The following is an 18,585-nucleotide window of genomic DNA, read 5'->3' as shown; positions in this document are numbered from 1 at the left end:
TTTTTTATTTTTTTTAGAGATTAATGAGTTTGATCCAAACATGGTTTATGATAGACAAACTACCATTAAGTAGCCGACCCCATTTAGTGGGATAAGACTTGATTGTTATTGTAATATAGTTGGAAACATTTTATCTGAAACATGAACCAAGATGTTTCTCGTTGAATTTGAATGCATTATCTTCACCTTTTTAGATTTACTTACCTAGTTTCTGTGCTGTTTTCAATAAACTGTTACTTGTGTATTGTGTTCTTTGTTGTTTCCCATTTACGCAAAGACATGTAATGCATTCCAAGGCTCCAGAGTAATTGGCTAATTATCGACCCTATAAGGATAATGCAAAGGCCTTGTCGAGTTAGAATGATCAACATTTCAACAAGATGACAATATTATAGAATGTTTCTTCATATATATATATATATAAGGATCATCACCAACAAAAGTTTGGTTTAACAGAAGAGATCGTCATATTTAATGTCAAACAATGTCTGAAACCAAAATCCGAATCTTACTTAGGAAAGATCCTCACATTTAATGTTTAAGAATGTCTCGGGCAAAATTACTTCCGATAGAGGGAAGCTATGAGAAATAAAAAAATATAAATATAAGGCTCAATGACTGAGTTTGGCGGAAGTTTGATCACTATTGCATTAATGCCAGAAACTGCAAGGATGGATAGCAATAGCAGGGTAATACTCAAAAATCACTATGAATTAAAAGAATCCAATCATTCTTTCACAAGACTAACTCAACCAAGTTTATGTCTAAAAGCTATAGCAGCTAAATCTCATACGGGAACTCGCATCAGCAGAAACTGCTTGGGAGAATATCCACCATACTATTGGAAACAGGTCTGAAGTCTGATTGGTAGGCTGAATTGTTGAACATAGCATCATTGATTCTGTCAATGCCGATATCAGATATGGGATCAATGGGCTTCTCATCCCCCTCTTCTGGATCAATGGGCTTCTCATCCCCCTCTTCTGAAGGATCCCTACTGAATTCATCTGAACAAAGATGTCAAAATCAGTTAATAAAAAACTTGGAACTCACAAATTCACTGGGCCCTAAGTGATAGCACAGTCTTGGGAAAAGAATAACTGAAATGAAATTCTCCAATGCTAAAATGACATAACTTAGATGAAGAGGATCAAGTTTTTCATGCAGATAAATAAATGAATTATTCACATGTGCAAAAAGCTCAGGAAGTAATAATCTAGGAATCAAAATTAACCACACCCACACTGCTAAAAAATTCTGCATTAAACTCACCATAAACTGTGTTTATGGATGCAGGAGAAGGTGTTGACATGAAGTTAAGGCCAATGTAGAATACCAACATTAATACAATGGTCACCATCAGATAAGTTGGTACCGCCAAAGCCCAGTATCTGAAAAGCATAAGTAGTTTTCAATGCACAAGTAGTTTAACCACTAAATGGAAGAGCTCACTACAATTGCTTCATACACCTTAGCTAAGTTTACATTTGTACAAAATTAAATTACATTAAGGCACCAGAATTCTTCTCACTTTAGAGTTATTTCAAAGTAAATTTCTTGTTTTTGTGCGACCAAACAATTACATACAGCAGAAGACCTGCATGGTTGCAAAAGCTTCAAATGATAAAAGGAATTGAGGTGTCTAACCTGCTAGGATAGTAGGAGATGCCAATAGAATGTAGCCATGATTCTGGAACATATGCCCATACCAAGAAAATAACTATTCACAAAGAAAAATGAACAAGTAAAAATAAAAAAATGCCACAGGAACATCACAATAAACCTTGGAGACATTTTTTTAACACATGGTGAACTAGTAGTTATACAGAATTGTAAAGAACATCACAATATTATTTTGATCATGGCTATAACAACAGAAAATCAGAGAAGTTAGATAGAATGGGGCTTCAAGGTGAATCCACGGTCCTAATTGTTTTTACTCTAATTCAAAATACTTCAAGTTATAAGCAAACACAAAAGAATTTGTGCAATTAATAACAACGCCAAGTATTAAGGAAAAAAACAGAACCTCCCCTCCACATATCCTGTATTTATAAACTCTGTTTAAAGGATGATACAAAATAAAAACTAAGTAACATGATTCTGCTTGACTTCATCAATATTATTATTCAATTATCTTCCATATAGAACGGTAAAACACATACGAAATGGATTAACTACCATATATTCAAAGTTCTATCAGATGAATCCTGTTAAGATGTAAGAATGTCGGTTTCAAATGTGATCAGGTTAAACAAATAAACAACATATTGAAATAAGCTATTCTAAAGAGCTTAATTGAATGCTGATTCATAATCTATTTTGTTGAGCTAATTGAAACAAGTCAAAAACAACTTATAGATATGTCATGAACTATTTTTACAAGTGTACCCAATTTAAACAATAATATAATGCTCGTGTCATGAGATAAATAAACCTAATAAGCTTTTTTAAATACCCACCAAGTGCCCAATTAAAATAACCTCAAAATCCCAAACAAAGGAATCCTCTGCCATACCCACACACAAAAAAGACAGGTTAAACTGTGACAGGCTTGAGATTTTATTTTAACGTTTGCCAGAGTTGTTAAATAGTGGCTATAGCTGCATTATAGCCATGCCACGTAGCGGAATTTGAACAAATAACTGTTGAGTATACAAAGCTGCTGAGTATTTGAAAAGCTTATTTAACGGCTAGTTGACAACATTTTGTACTAAATATATTAGTGTTTGAATTCCGTTAGACGCTATGGTGTTTGAATTGGATACACTTTTTTAAATATATTTGTACTATTTGTACTAGCCGCTATAGTACTGTTATGTAGCGGAGTTTGAACAGTTTAAACCAGAAGCCTATGCCATTTCACTGATAATTTCAGCATTTTTTTGGTATTTTCAGCATTACAACTACTATTTGAAATCGATAAACTAAATGAAAACAATGTGAAATATTTACGATATAATTCTTACTCTCAAAATCAAACAAACTAAATGATAAAATAGTGGATAATAAAAAAAAACCTGTAGCAACAACGGTAGTTATAGATCCGACAAAACCGTAAACTTCGGAAGGCTTAGGGCCATGATCGGCTGACAAACCGGAGGCAGAGTTGTTTTTGTCATCGGAATCGAGAAATGACACAGTCGCCCTCCGCTTTCTTGAAAGACTGAGTGTTCTTCTTGGACTGTTGACAGAGCGAGGACTTTCCATCTCGCATCCCTTCAATTACAACTAATAGACGCAGTGGCGTATCCAGGACCCTGATTCTGATCCACGGGTGCAAACTATTAAACTTTACTTAATGATTATAAATTTATAATCATATGTATAAATATAATATATTCAAAAATTACGTATTTACTCAATTTACATTGTAATAAAAAAACTCCATAACAAAAAAATGAAAGAAAAAAAACTATCTAATAATCAATTAACAAAAAGCTATCTAGAACAAACAATAACAACAATCTTCAATTTTGAGCAAATTAACAACAACAATGAGCAAAGCAACAAGTAATCACCAACAACAATTTCCAATTTTTAAGAATATAACTAAATCCCAAAATGAAAAACCCTAAATTGACAAAATTCCCAAATCACAAAACCCTGGATTCGTTACCTGTGTATGTGTTGTTGTTCTGTTGGAGGCCGGAGGAGGGTGGTGGACGGTGGAGAGCGCGGCGGAGAGATTCCACAGACAGAAGCAAATTCGCGCGCGAGGAAGATAATGAGAAAATGCGACGCGCGAGTTCAAAGTGAAATGTGTTATTTTATTTTTTCGAATAGAATAACTGATGATATATTTATGAAAATAAATCTTTGAGTTTTTTTTTTTTTTTTTTCAAATAAAGAGATCTTGATAAATTATGTCATGCGACAAAACTAAATGAAGTGAACGCTATTTTCACATATAACACTATATGTGACAATAGATAACGAGGATCGTGAACGAATGTCTCTTGAATATTATAGATAAAGAAATATTGGCATGTATACAAAGATAATTCAAGTAAATTTTTTATTTTATTTTTACGACGGAGATTCGTCAGCTCGTGCAATAATGCAATGCAAATGCAACACTTGAGAAACCTAACTACTAAAGTGGTCTCTCCCTCTCAAAAAAGTAATTTAATATCGTGTGATTCTTTAGACCACATATCAGATATTAAACTGATAATAACAAATACTACACTTGATCTTAGCTAAAAGACTGAGAAATGTCTATGTAAAGCGAAAACTTTGTTGGAGATGTAATTCGTGCACCTGAAAATGTAAATATAATGAAATATGGATGAGTTTTTGCGTGAAAATAGAATGGGAATGATGAAGTGCATATATTCCTTCCGGTCCTTATTATAAGATGAAAAACAAAAAAACATCAAATCCAATGTAATCATTAATTAGAGCAACTTTTTGAATATTTTTACAAATATACCCTCATAAAAAATTGTGAAGCATTAAATACACTCACTAATATCAACAAGACAAACATTAATTAAGGGGTAGAAAAGTCTTTTAAACAATAATTACACCTTAAAAGTTGTGACATTTTCTTATAAATAGCACCAATTTTTTTTTAAAAATTTTCTTATATATAGACCGCAGAGAATATTTAAGAGGATCGACAAATGTATATCGTTGGCTTTTACGAGACATATTCACCTAAAGTGAATTCAAGAACTTTTTCATGGTTAATTAAGAATTTTTTCGACAAATTTATATGAAAGATGTATTTTTTTTGACAGGAAAAAAAATACATCTTTCATATAAATATATCGAAAAAATGTATGAAAGATGTATTACAAGGTGTATTACATATATGAAAGATGTATTACAAGGTGTTTGTATGACTCATTTAATAGTGATGCATATATGAAACTCTCTAAATGATTTAATTTCCTTGAGTAATATTGTTCAGACCATTGAAGAGATTACTTAATTAAAGTGAAGAGTTAAATAAATTTTTCATCCCTAAAAAGTATAACAAATTTTCATTTTAGTCCATAATGGTCGGTTTATGATCATATTAACGTCCAGGTTATAACTTTTTTCTGTTTATGACGTATAACCAAGTTATGTCCATCTAATAATATGATCTTTTAACTTAACTCAACTGCATTCCTCCTAACTTTCTCCTACGAGTGTATATAGGTTAAAACTGCTTTAAGAAGATCCATGTAATTGAATCTTCACATTCCATGCATATTAAGACGATCCATTTTTTCACTTCCCATTCCATTGGCAACTTAATACTGTGGTTAATCTACTACTCTGATCACGACTTTTAAAAACCCATGTTTGATAATTAAAAGATTCGGAATTTTTACAAATGATTTGGCTAGCATGTGTATAAATTGCCGTGTTTTTGGGTAAAAGGAGTCAATACCTCATTTGTTTGATAAAATATAACTTTTATCTTTTTTGTGGTTGAAAGCTAAAAATTCAATTTAGCGTTTGATCTTCATCAATAGTGGTTTAATCCTATTTTGTGTTTGATTTTTGTTACTTAACTTTCTAGCTTTTTCAATGCTTTGGTGTTGTACTAGTTTTGTAATTGACAATGTGTACTCTTGTATTCTATCTTTACACTTCTAGTGTTAAGTAGAGCCTTTTAGTTGATTAATATATTTCATTTTGATTTGTTAAAAACAAGATTAAGGAACACAACGAACCAAATGCAAAAAATTATCAAATACTAATCGTACGTATACATGTCAATAGTTTTTGTAACAAACATACCCTTTGATATATATATATATATATATATATATATATATATATATATATATATATATATTACAAATACCCTTTGATATATATTAACTCGTTTTCATCATATATATCAATTGTTTTGGAATTTTGGTACGCCATGGAGTGCACCAAGATCAATATAATACTGGACAATCCACTCTTGAATAATCTCGACCTCTTTATTTCGTTGTTCAATCAACCATCTTGGATCACTTTCTTTTGAAGGTAGAATATCCAAACAATGGGATCCTGCAATAGAATTAATGTCTATCAAATACACACACATGTATAGAACAAAGCACTATAATTTAATCTTTAAAATAAAATTTTCCCTCCAATTTAGTCACTAAATTATTTAAATGTAATATGAAATCCTTAAAATATATGTGATCCATCAATTTAGTCCACAATATTTTAGTAGTATAAATATAAATCGACGAATTATATATATTCTAGAAATTATTTATTATATTTATAATAATTTTAAGGACAAAATTTGAAGATAAAGTGATACAATGTTCTCTGTGTATGTATCTGTCATGTACTATAATTGGTTCTTAGTGTTTTTTCTTGATAAAGAAAGGCATCAATTCTCAATAAAAAGAAGAGCTAGGAAAAATAGAGCGAGGGACAAAATGATTTTTGTTTTATACAGACAAAATTGTAAAACCATTATAAATTTACATACATAAATGAAGTTGTCAGGGTTCAAATTTTGATGATAACGTCTGACTTAATGATTTCAACATTTTCATCAGTTAAGTTAAAATTTATGGACAAAGAAATACACTAGTGGATGTAGTTTGTTAATTTACACCTTAATGTTTTTATGTGGGTGTAAATTAACAGCCTCTTATATATATATATATATATATATATATATATATATATATATATATATATATATATATATATATATATATATATAACAAGACATACCATTCTTTCAAAAAAAAAAAAAAAAAGACATACCATTGATCGCATGGACCGCAACAAGACTCTTTGATAGGTTGTGCAAAACCCTGCAATATTTTATAACAATGCAATATTTAATTTCATACATTTTGTTCAAAAATAATCAAAGAGATCAATTCAATTTTGAATTTTACGGTGCTTACCCGGCACTACTATAAGGATCTTTTAGTCCATTCGAAAAAATAATGTTGCTACCAAACTTTTGAAGAACTCGTTTTATATCCTGCCATTAGTCAAAACCACAACAAAATTAATTTCTTGTTATTGTTACATTTTTCTTTTTTGGTACATTTCTTATTGTTACTTTAGTTATCTTACAATCAAAACAAGATTTAAACCTTAAAAAAGACATCTAAATTAAGGATCATGTTAACCAGTGTCGTGTTCTGAGGACAATGATTAAGGAAGTAAAAAAAACAAATTTTAAATACTCCCTCCGTCCCTTAATGTAATCCCCCTTTACTTTTTTCACATTTCTTAAGAAAAGTTGTCAGTGTAATTAATATGTCTGTTTTGTGTGTTAATATTACCAAATTGTCCTTTGTTTGTATACACCCTCCGGTCACAAATATAAGCAAATATTCATGTTTTAAATTCATTCAATAAATGATGTATGTGGTCTTTATTGTAGACATCATACATCATTTATTGAATGAATCTCAAATATGAATTTTTGCTTATATTTGTGACCGGAGGGTGTATGTATTAAATTTGACTTTTCAAATTTCAAGATAAGTTAGTAGTATTAATTAAGGGTATGTTTAGGAAAAAATAATAAATGCATCTAGTAATTTGAAAAGGGGTTTAGATTTAGGGACAAAAATAAAATCAAATGTGTGGTTAGATATAAGGACGGAGGGAGTAGAAAACAACACTTTTTACACTTTTGAGGGATTAATTATACAAGTTTCAATACAATACTTCCTTAACCACTACTCTAAGATCACTGGTTAACATTTCCTTTAAATTAATGTAGACAATCTAAATTAATGTAGGTTGATATCCTCTCTTCTTTAATGTAATAATTAATAAATATAGAAAATCATTTTCTGTAAAAAAAATATATAGAAAATCATTTGAAGAAAACTATGGGAAGTAATTAATGTTATATAGATCAGAAAAAAGAAGTACAAACATGGCCTCCATAATAAGTAGTAATCCAATGAGGGCGAGGTGAGACACCATATTCTTTCTTGCATCTTTCCACAAATCTCTTTAAGTCAAAAGGAGAAGGTTGAAACATAGTATCATTTCCTATGCCGAAAGGCATCACCATTTCACTGCATGTCTAAATTGTACAAACAAATCATATTATTTATAGATCAACCATATATATGCAATGATAAAAACACTATATATAAATATACAATTTCCATCTCACAATGAGTCAAATTTAAAAAAAAAAAAATTTGTCACAAAATAATTGATACTTTTAATTTTACCCTCTAATCAATGTTACATATTCATCACTCTCAATTCAATATCTTCCAAGCAATTGACTTTTATACAAATTACACATTAAATTACAAAAAAAAACGCATTATAAATTTTGTTTATCCTAACCAATTATTACATTTATTTGACTAATCCACATTTTAGTATAATTGCTACTACCTCCGTCCTTATACATAAGACCCTTTTGCCAAAATCACAGGAATTAAGATAGTGGATATTTGCATTAAAGTTGTTTGTAATCACTATTGTTTTTACAATTTTATCATTTAAGAGAGAGAGTTAGTTTATGCTGTCAACATGTTATTTCTTGTTGATTGAAGAAAAAAATGTATAATAAATAGGGGCATGTATGTAAAGAAATAGTTAATGTACTTGAAAATTACAAAGGGGTCATATAAAAAGGGACAAAAAAAATTCTTAAAAAGGGTCTTATTATTACCGAGGTAGTATTTTTAAACGTATTTTAGTCTTTGCGAAATTGTCAAATATATCACTCATTGTAGCAAAGAGAGGGTATAATTAAACAAAAATCAACTTATTTTAATTGTTTTACAATAAAAGATAACCGATATAAATTGACAGAAAGTTCTTTATCAAGTTCATATATCAAGCTATAAGCACTAGGAGTGCACAGACAAAGACAAAGTTAAGATATAAAATGTTAAAAAATACAACAAATATGTTTTATATTCTCTCTAGGCAACTCGTCCTTATAAAATTGATTTAACCGGCTTGTAAGGTGAGGAACGTTTCTTTTTATAAACTCTTATCAAGAGTTCTGTCTTTTCAATGTGGGATTTGAGTTTTTCCAATACACCCCTCATGGTCATAACTATTGAGCTTGGTGCGTGAATATGTAGGTTTCCTGATCGATAAGACTTGATACCATATACTCCCTCCGTCCCGCAATAAATGACCCATTTGAAAACGTGCAATTTTGACCTAACTTACTTCGACTGTATTTTTCTACTAATACACAAAGATAAATATATCATATAAGATGTCGTTAGATTTGTCTCGATGAGTATTTACAAAATATCAAATTTTCATAATTTTTTCTAATATATTATTTAAGATATTTAACCTCAAAATTATGTATTGGCATGCGTAATAGGGTCAACCGTGTCATGTATTGTGGGACGGAGGGAGTATGTTTTTACGTTGGACCTATAACACATCCTTACAAAGCCATCTTAACCGGATTGTAAGGTGAGAAGTGTCATTCTTTATAAAGTCTTATCAAAAATCTTATTTTTTTAATGCGGGACTTGTGTTTTTCCTAACAATAACATCCGAACAAATTAGACATTTTTACCAGCTTAGTTAGAATTTATGGACAACATTCCAAGAACTTATTATTATTGCACTTGTAAATCAAATTACCTGCCATCTCCAACCCACTTCTGTCTCAGATATATTTTTGGGGTTATTAACTTTGCATGTGCCATTTCCCTTGTAAGCCACAACACCTGAATATATCTTATCAAGGATATTATTTCCAAAAGAAGCTTTATCAATTCCACTACATATCACGGTAACTGGATAGTCTGGAGGATGATTATATTGAGCTGCACTTGTATACATGCTTTCCAAGTCCTCTGACAACTCAAAAGAATGGTTTAAGGGGCTGCAAGATCAAGTATACAACATCAATACGTTTAATTTCATCCAACACTCTAGAGTTTTGTTGTATATAATATCCAACATTTAATAATTTAACGTTTTTTTTTGTGGTGGTCGAGGTTTGAACGTAACCCCAGACTTTTCATATTATGCATTATCCTTAACAACCGAGTTAAGCTCAAGAGGACTAATAATTTACTGTTTGGTAATATAAAACAAACAAAGGAATGAAAAAAAATAAAAGTAATGAAAGTATGTTTATACTGGCAAGTGTTGAATCTTTGACTAAGAATTGAAAGACCATTTGGCTGCGACGCTACTTTGTCAATTTCAGACCAAGAGTTCAATATTGTTTCATAACATGTCTCACTGACTTCCTGAAAATGAATTAATTAGTTACTCATGAAATCATCCAAATTATTCTAAATAAAATAAATGTTTATATATATTTTTAATCCCTGCAAATATATAATTTTTTTATTTTTATTTTCAGTCCTTGTAATTTTTTGTTTTGTTTTTGCTTCTTGTGAATACAACACTTTTTGTTTTTGGCCATTATTGTTTTGATTTAGTCATTGAAAAATCTATTCATTTTGAAATTGGTCATTGAAATATGTAGACTATCTAATTTTAGTCCCTCAAAATAAGGACTAAAATTAATATTATAGAGACTAAAAGTTGTATGTTTACAAGGACTAAAAATAAAAAGAAATATTTTTCCAAATTTTAAAGCAAAAATTAGTTTATTTACAGGGACTAAATCATATTTCAATAAAAAAAAAAAAAAAGAAACTAAGTAAAGTTACTTTGAAATCTCGTGAAACAACATCGAAATAAGCATTTGGTGATGTAATATCATCAAAGTAGAGGATTGGAGCAGACGAGGCCAAAGCACCAATGGCCAAGTGAGGATATTTGAGCCTAAACCATGCAGCAAGCACTGTGTATATATAACAAAAAATTGATATTTCAACAAGACAACAATGTATATATGTGAAGAAAAAAACTAAATAAAAGAATACGGTTCTAAAAAAATGTCCACTATCACAATCTTAATCATAACATAAAGGTTTTTTTGAATTTTTTAGGAGTGCAAAGCAATCACAACCATATTTGAGGTTACATGGTAACATTTTATGGTAATTCTCCGCAACATCAAATATTGCGACACACACATATATGTGTGCGCGCGCACGCGTTTATGTTTGGGTGCATGTATAAAGAAACAATTTAAGATACTAACTTCCACCATATGATCCTCCAATCACAACTACTGGGGAGTTTTGGGCATGCAATGTCTTCTTTATGTCTATGATCACTTCTGCATAATCTGCAAGTGCTTGAGCCGAGTTAAAATATCCAAGTGTGTTTGCATTATTGAACGCTTCTTCCCTTGATCCAAACGGTATTGATTTTCCATAATACCGATGCTGATATAAAATTATTAATATGTAAACTCAAATAAAATATTTGAATTAGATAATTTTTTTTAGATAATTGAATGTTAAAAAAATATTGCTAGCAAAGGGAAAAGTAAAATGAAACGTAGTGAGTGAGTACCTCAATATATACTAAAAGAGCTTTAAAGGTTGGTGCCTTCTCAACCATAAATCCTATACCCTTAGGAGAACCATCTATTGCTTGTTCTGGACCCAAGTAGACAAATATTGGAGCACTAGAATTTGCACCCCCCCAATATTTGAAATTGATCAAATATCTTTGATTAAATGTATTATAGCTTTGTGGATTATAGTTGAAGTGATCAAGAACTTGTTTGTAGTAAAATGTTTCAACATCTTTTGGATCAGTGGAAACCAAGGTTGCAATGTCGTTTAAGGTTTTTTCGTCGAATGGAGATAACCTTGGTATTGTCAATGAGTGTGTAGGAGTGGGATTGATAGAATGGATGAAAAATATGAGAGGAAGCCATGTGAACAACTTGAAATGGTGTTTCATTGCAACCAATTATAAGGAGAATAACTTTGAAGTTTCAATGACCAATTCAACTATGAATGAAAGACATCCTTATAAATATGTGATCCTTAAATAGTGTGTTTTAAATGAGAACGATGCGGAAAGAAATATCATTTTAAATTTATAAATAAAGAATAAGGGTCCGTTTTTGTTACGGATTAAATAAAAGTTATTTTAATATTGAATAATTTAGAGATTATTTGTTTTGTTAGAGATTTTATAAAAAATAAAAATCTATTTTGCGTTTGTTTATCGTAGTAAAAATCACTTTTTTAAATAAATAATTTAGTTTGTTTGAATACATCTATATAAAAGGGACTTTTTTGTTACAAAACTAGTTCAATCTTTTGACATTATTTTCTCTCTCCTCTAAAAAAATATATTTTTTGAGAAGCTGCTGTTAACAACTTCTCATTTGAAGCTGTTTTTAGATTTTTTTTTAAAAACTACGCATACGATACTTTTAAAAGTGATTATTTTGTTTAAAAAAGTGATATTTTTTTCTAAAAAAAGTGATATTTTTTTTTTTTTAAAAAAGGTTATAACAAACGGGTTCTAAATAAATGATGAGAGTTAGTTGGCGGTATTTAAGTGATTGAATCCAATGCACATCGAATGAGAGTTAGTTGGAGGTATTTAAGTGATTGAATCCAATGCATATCGAATTGGCATGCTACTTATAATTACTATTAGTCGACTCTTTCTAAAAAAAAATAAAATTAGTTGATTCTTAAGAGGCCGTTTACAATATATTTTATAGGCAAAAGTTTATAATATCTTTAAATTGAAGAATATACTACTAAGTGACAATTCAACCGGCCTATTCAACTCTTTTCTTGTCATGAGAAATTTTAGAGTGAGGGATACCGGTGCCCTAGTATAATGTAAAGAAGATATTAGAGATTAAAGAGCATTTATAAAAAAAAAGTACATTTACCTCCCTACCAAGGTATTAGTAAGACTCAAATCCGATTTATTTATCTCTAAATAATTGATTCGAATGAAAGCTGAATTTTAATTTGAATATAGAAATTATAATTCTTTTATATTTTCAAATTATTCATTTATTTTTTTAAATTGTAAAATATCACTTTCAAATATAAATAATTTTAAACAGTTTTTCCCAAAATTAATTCGTTTGAAATAAGTCTATCAAAATATAAAGGCCAAATACCTCCCTGGAGCTTTAAGTTTCACGTTTGTTTCAGATAGGTCCTTTAAGTTTCTAAGGTTTCAGATAGGTCCTTTAAGTTTTGAGTTTGTTTCGGATAGGTCCTTTAAGTTTCTAAGGTTTCAGATAAGTCATTTAAGTTTCGAGTTTGTTTCAGATATGTCATTTCTATCAACCTCCGTTAAGCCAAAGTTGATCTGTCCGAAACAAACTCGAAACTTAAAGGACCTATCTAAAACCTAAGAAACTTAAAGGACCTATCTGAAACAAACATGAAACTTAAAGGACTCATAGAGGTATTTAGCCAAATACAAACCAACTCTGAATTTTATAAGGTTTCTAGCTAAGGAATTTCTATTCCACACACTCAAACTTATTCCCCAAAATTTGTCTCCAATCAAATAATTTTTTTGTGAAAGATCCAATCAAATTTGTCTCCAATCAAATAATGTTATCAACAATAAACCTGCCATTGACTATCACCATCGTTATCATCGTTTAAGTCTTGTTGTAGAATGCACAAGATCGTTATCATCGTTTAAGTCTTGTTGTAGAATGCACAAGAAAGTCATATTACAAAGCTCACCACAATTGGAAGTTCCACTTTAATCCACATAATATCTATCTACTTTTCTTATGCTTCACGCATTGGCATAGTTTTTTTTTTTTTTTGAGAGGGCATTTGAATAGTTGCTTAGTAATCATATTCTTTCCCATCGTGCAGTGGACACGCTCAAAGGAATTGCTATCAAACTTTTCCAGAATCTGCTAACTAGAAAAGTAACACTCTTGACAAAAAAAAAAAAAAAGTAACACTATTTGGTCCACACACTACACAAAAAGAAATAGTGAAAATAAAGAAGAAAAATTGAAAGTCAGTGGAAAGATTTGTACTCAAATCATGAAGCCGTGTTATTTGGAAAATTCTTCGGTTATATGATGAAAAAAAAAGTGGAAAGAAAAGAAAAACATGTTCACATTTCAAAATGTTGAAAATCATGATATCAGAGAAAATGAGAGAAAAACTTGAAAGATTTTTATGAATTGATAATGGAAAAAATATACAACTGAAATAGTTACAAAATTAGGATGATCTTTTTTTTTTAGGAAGTTAAATTAACCCACCTAGAAATAGTTACAAAATTAGGACGATCTTTTTTTTTAAGAAGTTAAATTAACCCATCTAAATTGACACCAGAGAGTTGAAGAAGCAGAGAGTTGAAGAAGCTAAATTAACCCACCTAAATTGACACCAGAGAGAATCGAACCTGACACCTCGAGGAGGAGCACACTTCGAAGTTCCAAGTCAATACCACCAGACCAACCTAAGTGAGTTTTGGACGATCTTTCTTATATACTAACTAGCTAAATGACCTTAACTACGTATATCTCAACACAAAAATTATCTTTACGATCTCTATTCAATGAAAAACTAAAAGGGAGGAACCCTACTTTTGCTTGTGATGACAATTTTTAGTCCCTATATTAAACTTAAATCAAAATCTTGCACTTAAAATTCATTTAATCTTTTTCATAATTAAAATGATCAATTAAGAGTACTGTTAAATTTCCCTAAAAAAAGAGTACTGTTAAAATACTCTTTCTCCTCTTTTTTTTGGTTACAAACAATTTTTTTTGAAGAAGTTAAATTAACCCATCCAAATTGACAACAAGGAGAATCGAACCTGAGACTTCGAGGAGGAGCACACTTTCAGGTCTCAAACCAATGCCATCAAGCAAACCCAAGCGGGGTTAAAGGGTGGGAGAGGTGCAACATGTCACCAATCCTAGTACTACTCTCACTCAAGCACGCTTAACTGCGGAGTTCTGATGAGATCCTCTCTTCTTTCTATTTATAAGCACCTATTGCTTTTGGGAAATGTTAACTTGTGCCCTTAAGGCACAAGTTTAGAAGCCAAATGTAGAAATAATGTATTGGAATGTGTGCATTAAATTTAATCTTTAATATTTTAATAAATTGAATGCACAAAATTTAAGAGAATATTTCTTTTTTTGGATTTCTTAAAATGTGCCCTAAGGGCACAAGTTAACACTACCCATTGCTTTTTACAAATATATTAAGAAAAGTAGGAAAATGAATTCTCTTCATTCCATAGTTTTAAAACCCGGCTCGGACCGGCCGGTCGGACCGGTCGAACCGTGAACCGGTGGTAGAACCGATTCGAGTCAATAGTTGGATCGGTCATGCATTTAACCCAGCGTGAACCGGATGACTCGGCCGGTTTTTTCGAAAAACCGGAAAACCGGCGGTTTCTTCAACTCGGACCGGGTCAAGCACCATCGCAGATCGCACAAGCAAATTAGTTTATTGTCGCTCAAATTAGTTTCTGAAAAGGAAGTGAGAAGGAGGCATAAAGAAGAAATACATGAAATAGAATACAAAACAATTGAAGAAGAAATTGTCAAAAAAACAATTGAAGAAGAAGCATAAGGAAGGAGTTGCACTGTGTTTAAATCACAGATGAGGAAAAAGTAAGGGCGGCTGCAAATAGGCATCAAGGAAGAGACATGCTGTTTTATAGTTAGGGTTATGTATTGAGGGAGATCAATGGGCTTGGGCCTTGTTTTCTCTTAGACTCAAGTCAAGTTTTATCTTCTTTTCTTATTTAACCGTATTGTTTACTTTTTTGTTTTTTGAATGCATATATTTTGTTTGCTAGTATTTATATATTTAAAAGTGGGTCATCATTCCTTCCAATTAACATTTATATATAACCTAATTTTGAAAATTTTAAAAGGAGAAAGAAAATAAGAATATAGAAAATTGGGAGTTTTTAACTAATTTACAAAATTGATATATTTTAGAGATTGATTCATCCGGTTCAATCTAATTTAATACACAAACAAATTTAATATAGATACCGAGTTATTTGACCGAGTCATCCGATCTAATCCGGTTCAGTTATGCGGTTCAACCAGTGACTCAGTGGTTCGACCATTAACCCAGTGACCCAGTACCCTTGCCGAGTCGATGGCCGAGCCGAGTTTTAAAACTATGCTTCATTCAAACTCTCTCATTTTTTTTAATTGTTATATCTCAACCATCAAATTCAATCTCCTTTTTCCTTATAATGTTATATCACATTTTCTTTCTTATGTTTGATTGCAGAAATGTAACAACTAAGAGAAATAGAGGGACTAAATCGCTCAACTCTTACGATATTAATTTCGAAGATTAAGATGATGATGATTTACTCAATAAAACTCATATTTGTGAAATATAGCTTCAACATCATGAACTTTATTACAGTACTCCCCCCGTCCCAAATTAACTGAGCCATTTTCTCATTTCACACATATTAAGAAAAGGAAAATGCTATTTACAGCGACATATAGCATAGTGAAAAATTCCAGATACAGTTGGCAAGTGTCTATTGCATGGTGTATTTGTTCACTTCCTATTTTTCAGCCACACCTCCTTGAATTGTGACAAATAATGCATTGTGATTGACTGCTCTTTATTCTTGAAGAAATCGTGATGTTATTTTCCTAGAGATACAACACTGCTCTTAAGAAAAATGTATAAATGAAGGAGAGAGAAAAATAGTTTTAAGTGTTCTTATTAAGTATTGGTGTATTCTCCACTATCATAAATGCAAAGCGGAATATATTGAATTGAGAGTGATGAAAGTAATATTAATTAGAGTTATAAAAGAAAAAAAGTAATTACTATTGTATTGAAAAGTTAAATGACTCAGTTATTTTGAAAAGAATTGCTAAGGGATCTTGACTCTATGAAATGAATACGTCAATCGAGTTGAGTTGTTTTCAATCAGTGTATGTGATGGATAATATTGTATAGATGTTTTGCTGCCACTTGTTGCTAATTGCTCCTTGGAAATACGATTTTTCTAGGGTTTTTGCGTTTTCCAAAGTTTTTTCCCTTATCAAACTTTTTTTTCTTATGGTAAATATGAAATTGTTAACCGAAAAATGTTAAAAAGTGTCCTTAGATAATTTTTTTTATTTTTTTAAGCAAAAAGAAAATATAGTAAATAAAAAGAAAAGGTACAAAAACTAGATGCATATGACTTGGCCAAGGAAAACCCAAACAAGAATACATCTTGATAAATCAGCTTAGGTGGATCTACTCTAATCTATAACAAAAATTCACTAATCACAGACGCAACCTAGTGAACCCGCGTATGGGCGCGAAACAAGGTTACAAAAAAGAATGAAAAGTGAACATCTGCAAAGAACAATTAGAGTGTAGTTATGGCGAATGGATCAACCACTAATACGGTAACAACTCCCTGAACAACAACAAGTATAAAAGCTCTTTCGAGCAAGCAACGCGTAAGAACCGAGATCAACGGATGAGTCCAATACGTCAGAAACTAGACCATTTTTTGTTATTGTAACCGATCCTTTCGAGTTTTTGTAACCGACCATTTCGGGTTTACGAACCGAACCACCGCAACAAGCAAGCTACTAAAACACATCCATACCACCCAGAAGGCCAAAATCTAGAACCACCAGTCTTTGAACAAGAACACGAAACCACCAGAGACTTGAACGAACAAACCACCCAACAATAGAGAATCTGGAAAGCACGAACAAAACAACCAGCAAACCTACAAACTAAAATAAAATCAAAAACCTTATGAAAACAAAACGACGGTGTACTGAGGATCATCAACGACGAAGCTTGCACAAAACAGACACAAATTGAACCAGCCAACCAAGCCATAAGTTCAAACCAAATAATGACAACTCAGATCAGAAAAACCAGATCTGAAATCGATACCCACACTGTCCTCCTTGTTCCTTGCAAACAGGAACACCCAAGCATCGAAAGGAGGATTAAACAATGAGAACAATCACCGGAAGGAGAAGAACAAAGCAAATCAACGAAAAAGATCCCAACAGAGAAACCCTCCGGCGGTGGCGACCACCGTGAGCTATACTAACAAAAGCCGGTCTTCCGACGAGAGAGCCGAGAGGAAAGGCGATGCCGATAATGTTTAAGGATACAAATATAAAAAGAGTTGTGTTATTTGAACAACCATTTGTATGACAACTTATCAGACAACCATATATTTACAAAGAAAATATGTATTGACACGAAAACCAAATCAATAAAGAGAGAAAGTAAAAATATAATATAAGTATGAGAGAGAAATTTGTCACAAAAATTGTCAAAAAATAGTTGTAAAAATATCATTTCTCATATAAATTTTTTATATTAGAAAATAGTGTATTAAACCTTTTAGAAGTCAAATATTGTTGTTTACAATGTAAAATGTTTATTTTTTTTTTATTTTGTTAACAAATGTTCTACAAATATTTGTTAACATCTGTTAGTTAACTAGTTTGGTTGCCTATTGCATTGGTTTTGCCCTTTTGGTAGCTACAAATATTTGTTAACATCTTTGATGGAATCCCTGAAATTTTACCAAGTGTGCTGGGTGTACATCAAGTACACTTATGAACTGAGATGTAATCACTCAAAGAGTCGGGGCCTCTAGCGAAAACATTGTAAATATGACAATAGGCTCTGTTGGAAATATTAATAGGAAATAAATAAAATTTCTGATAGTTATCGATAATAGAAGAGATTTATAGTAAAAATAAAATAATAGAAGAGATTTATATTGTGCCGTGACCAAAGTTAT

At 31.0% G+C, this 18,585-nt stretch overlaps 2 protein-coding genes and 1 non-coding gene across 4 annotated transcripts; all 3 read right to left on the bottom strand.

The window, feature by feature from the left end:
- Positions 1-443: 443 nt before the first annotated feature.
- On the bottom strand, positions 444-3,752 carry LOC146950121 (phosphatidylinositol N-acetylglucosaminyltransferase subunit P-like). Of its 2 annotated transcripts, none has more exons than XM_085746076.1 (5): positions 3,620-3,752; positions 3,021-3,266; positions 1,648-1,720; positions 1,273-1,391; positions 444-1,007 (listed from the first exon to the last, which is right to left on the bottom strand). In XM_085746076.1, exons 2-5 carry the CDS (start codon positions 3,208-3,210, stop codon positions 805-807), a joined length of 585 nt encoding a protein of 194 aa, XP_085602202.1. In that variant the 5' UTR covers positions 3,211-3,266; positions 3,620-3,752; the 3' UTR covers positions 444-804. The 2 variants fall into 2 exon arrangements, with proteins under 2 accessions (XP_085602202.1, XP_085602203.1); XM_085746077.1 differs by having other exon boundaries at positions 3,021-3,231.
- A 283-nt stretch (positions 3,753-4,035) lies between these two features.
- Positions 4,036-4,222, bottom strand: LOC146950120 (U2 spliceosomal RNA). Its single transcript, XR_015029379.1, has one exon. It is a non-coding gene; the product is annotated as a U2 spliceosomal RNA (small nuclear RNA).
- A 1,454-nt stretch (positions 4,223-5,676) lies between these two features.
- On the bottom strand, positions 5,677-11,818 carry LOC146950119 (Serine carboxypeptidase S28 family protein). Its single transcript, XM_085746075.1, has 9 exons — positions 11,365-11,818; positions 11,048-11,234; positions 10,611-10,744; positions 10,069-10,181; positions 9,565-9,808; positions 7,862-8,014; positions 6,870-6,949; positions 6,724-6,773; positions 5,677-6,000 (listed from the first exon to the last, which is right to left on the bottom strand). Exons 1-9 carry the CDS (start codon positions 11,758-11,760, stop codon positions 5,843-5,845), a joined length of 1,515 nt encoding a protein of 504 aa, XP_085602201.1. The 5' UTR covers positions 11,761-11,818; the 3' UTR covers positions 5,677-5,842.
- Between the last annotated feature and the right edge of the window lie 6,767 nt (positions 11,819-18,585).

Source organism: Medicago sativa, chromosome 2 (genome assembly GCF_051527215.1).
Source record: "Medicago sativa cultivar Bolivia chromosome 2, Bolivia_mono, whole genome shotgun sequence".
Classification (NCBI taxonomy): domain Eukaryota; kingdom Viridiplantae; phylum Streptophyta; class Magnoliopsida; order Fabales; family Fabaceae; genus Medicago; species Medicago sativa.
The sequence above is the reverse complement of the archived record's forward strand: the minus strand, read 5'-3'. Positions and strand labels throughout refer to the sequence as shown.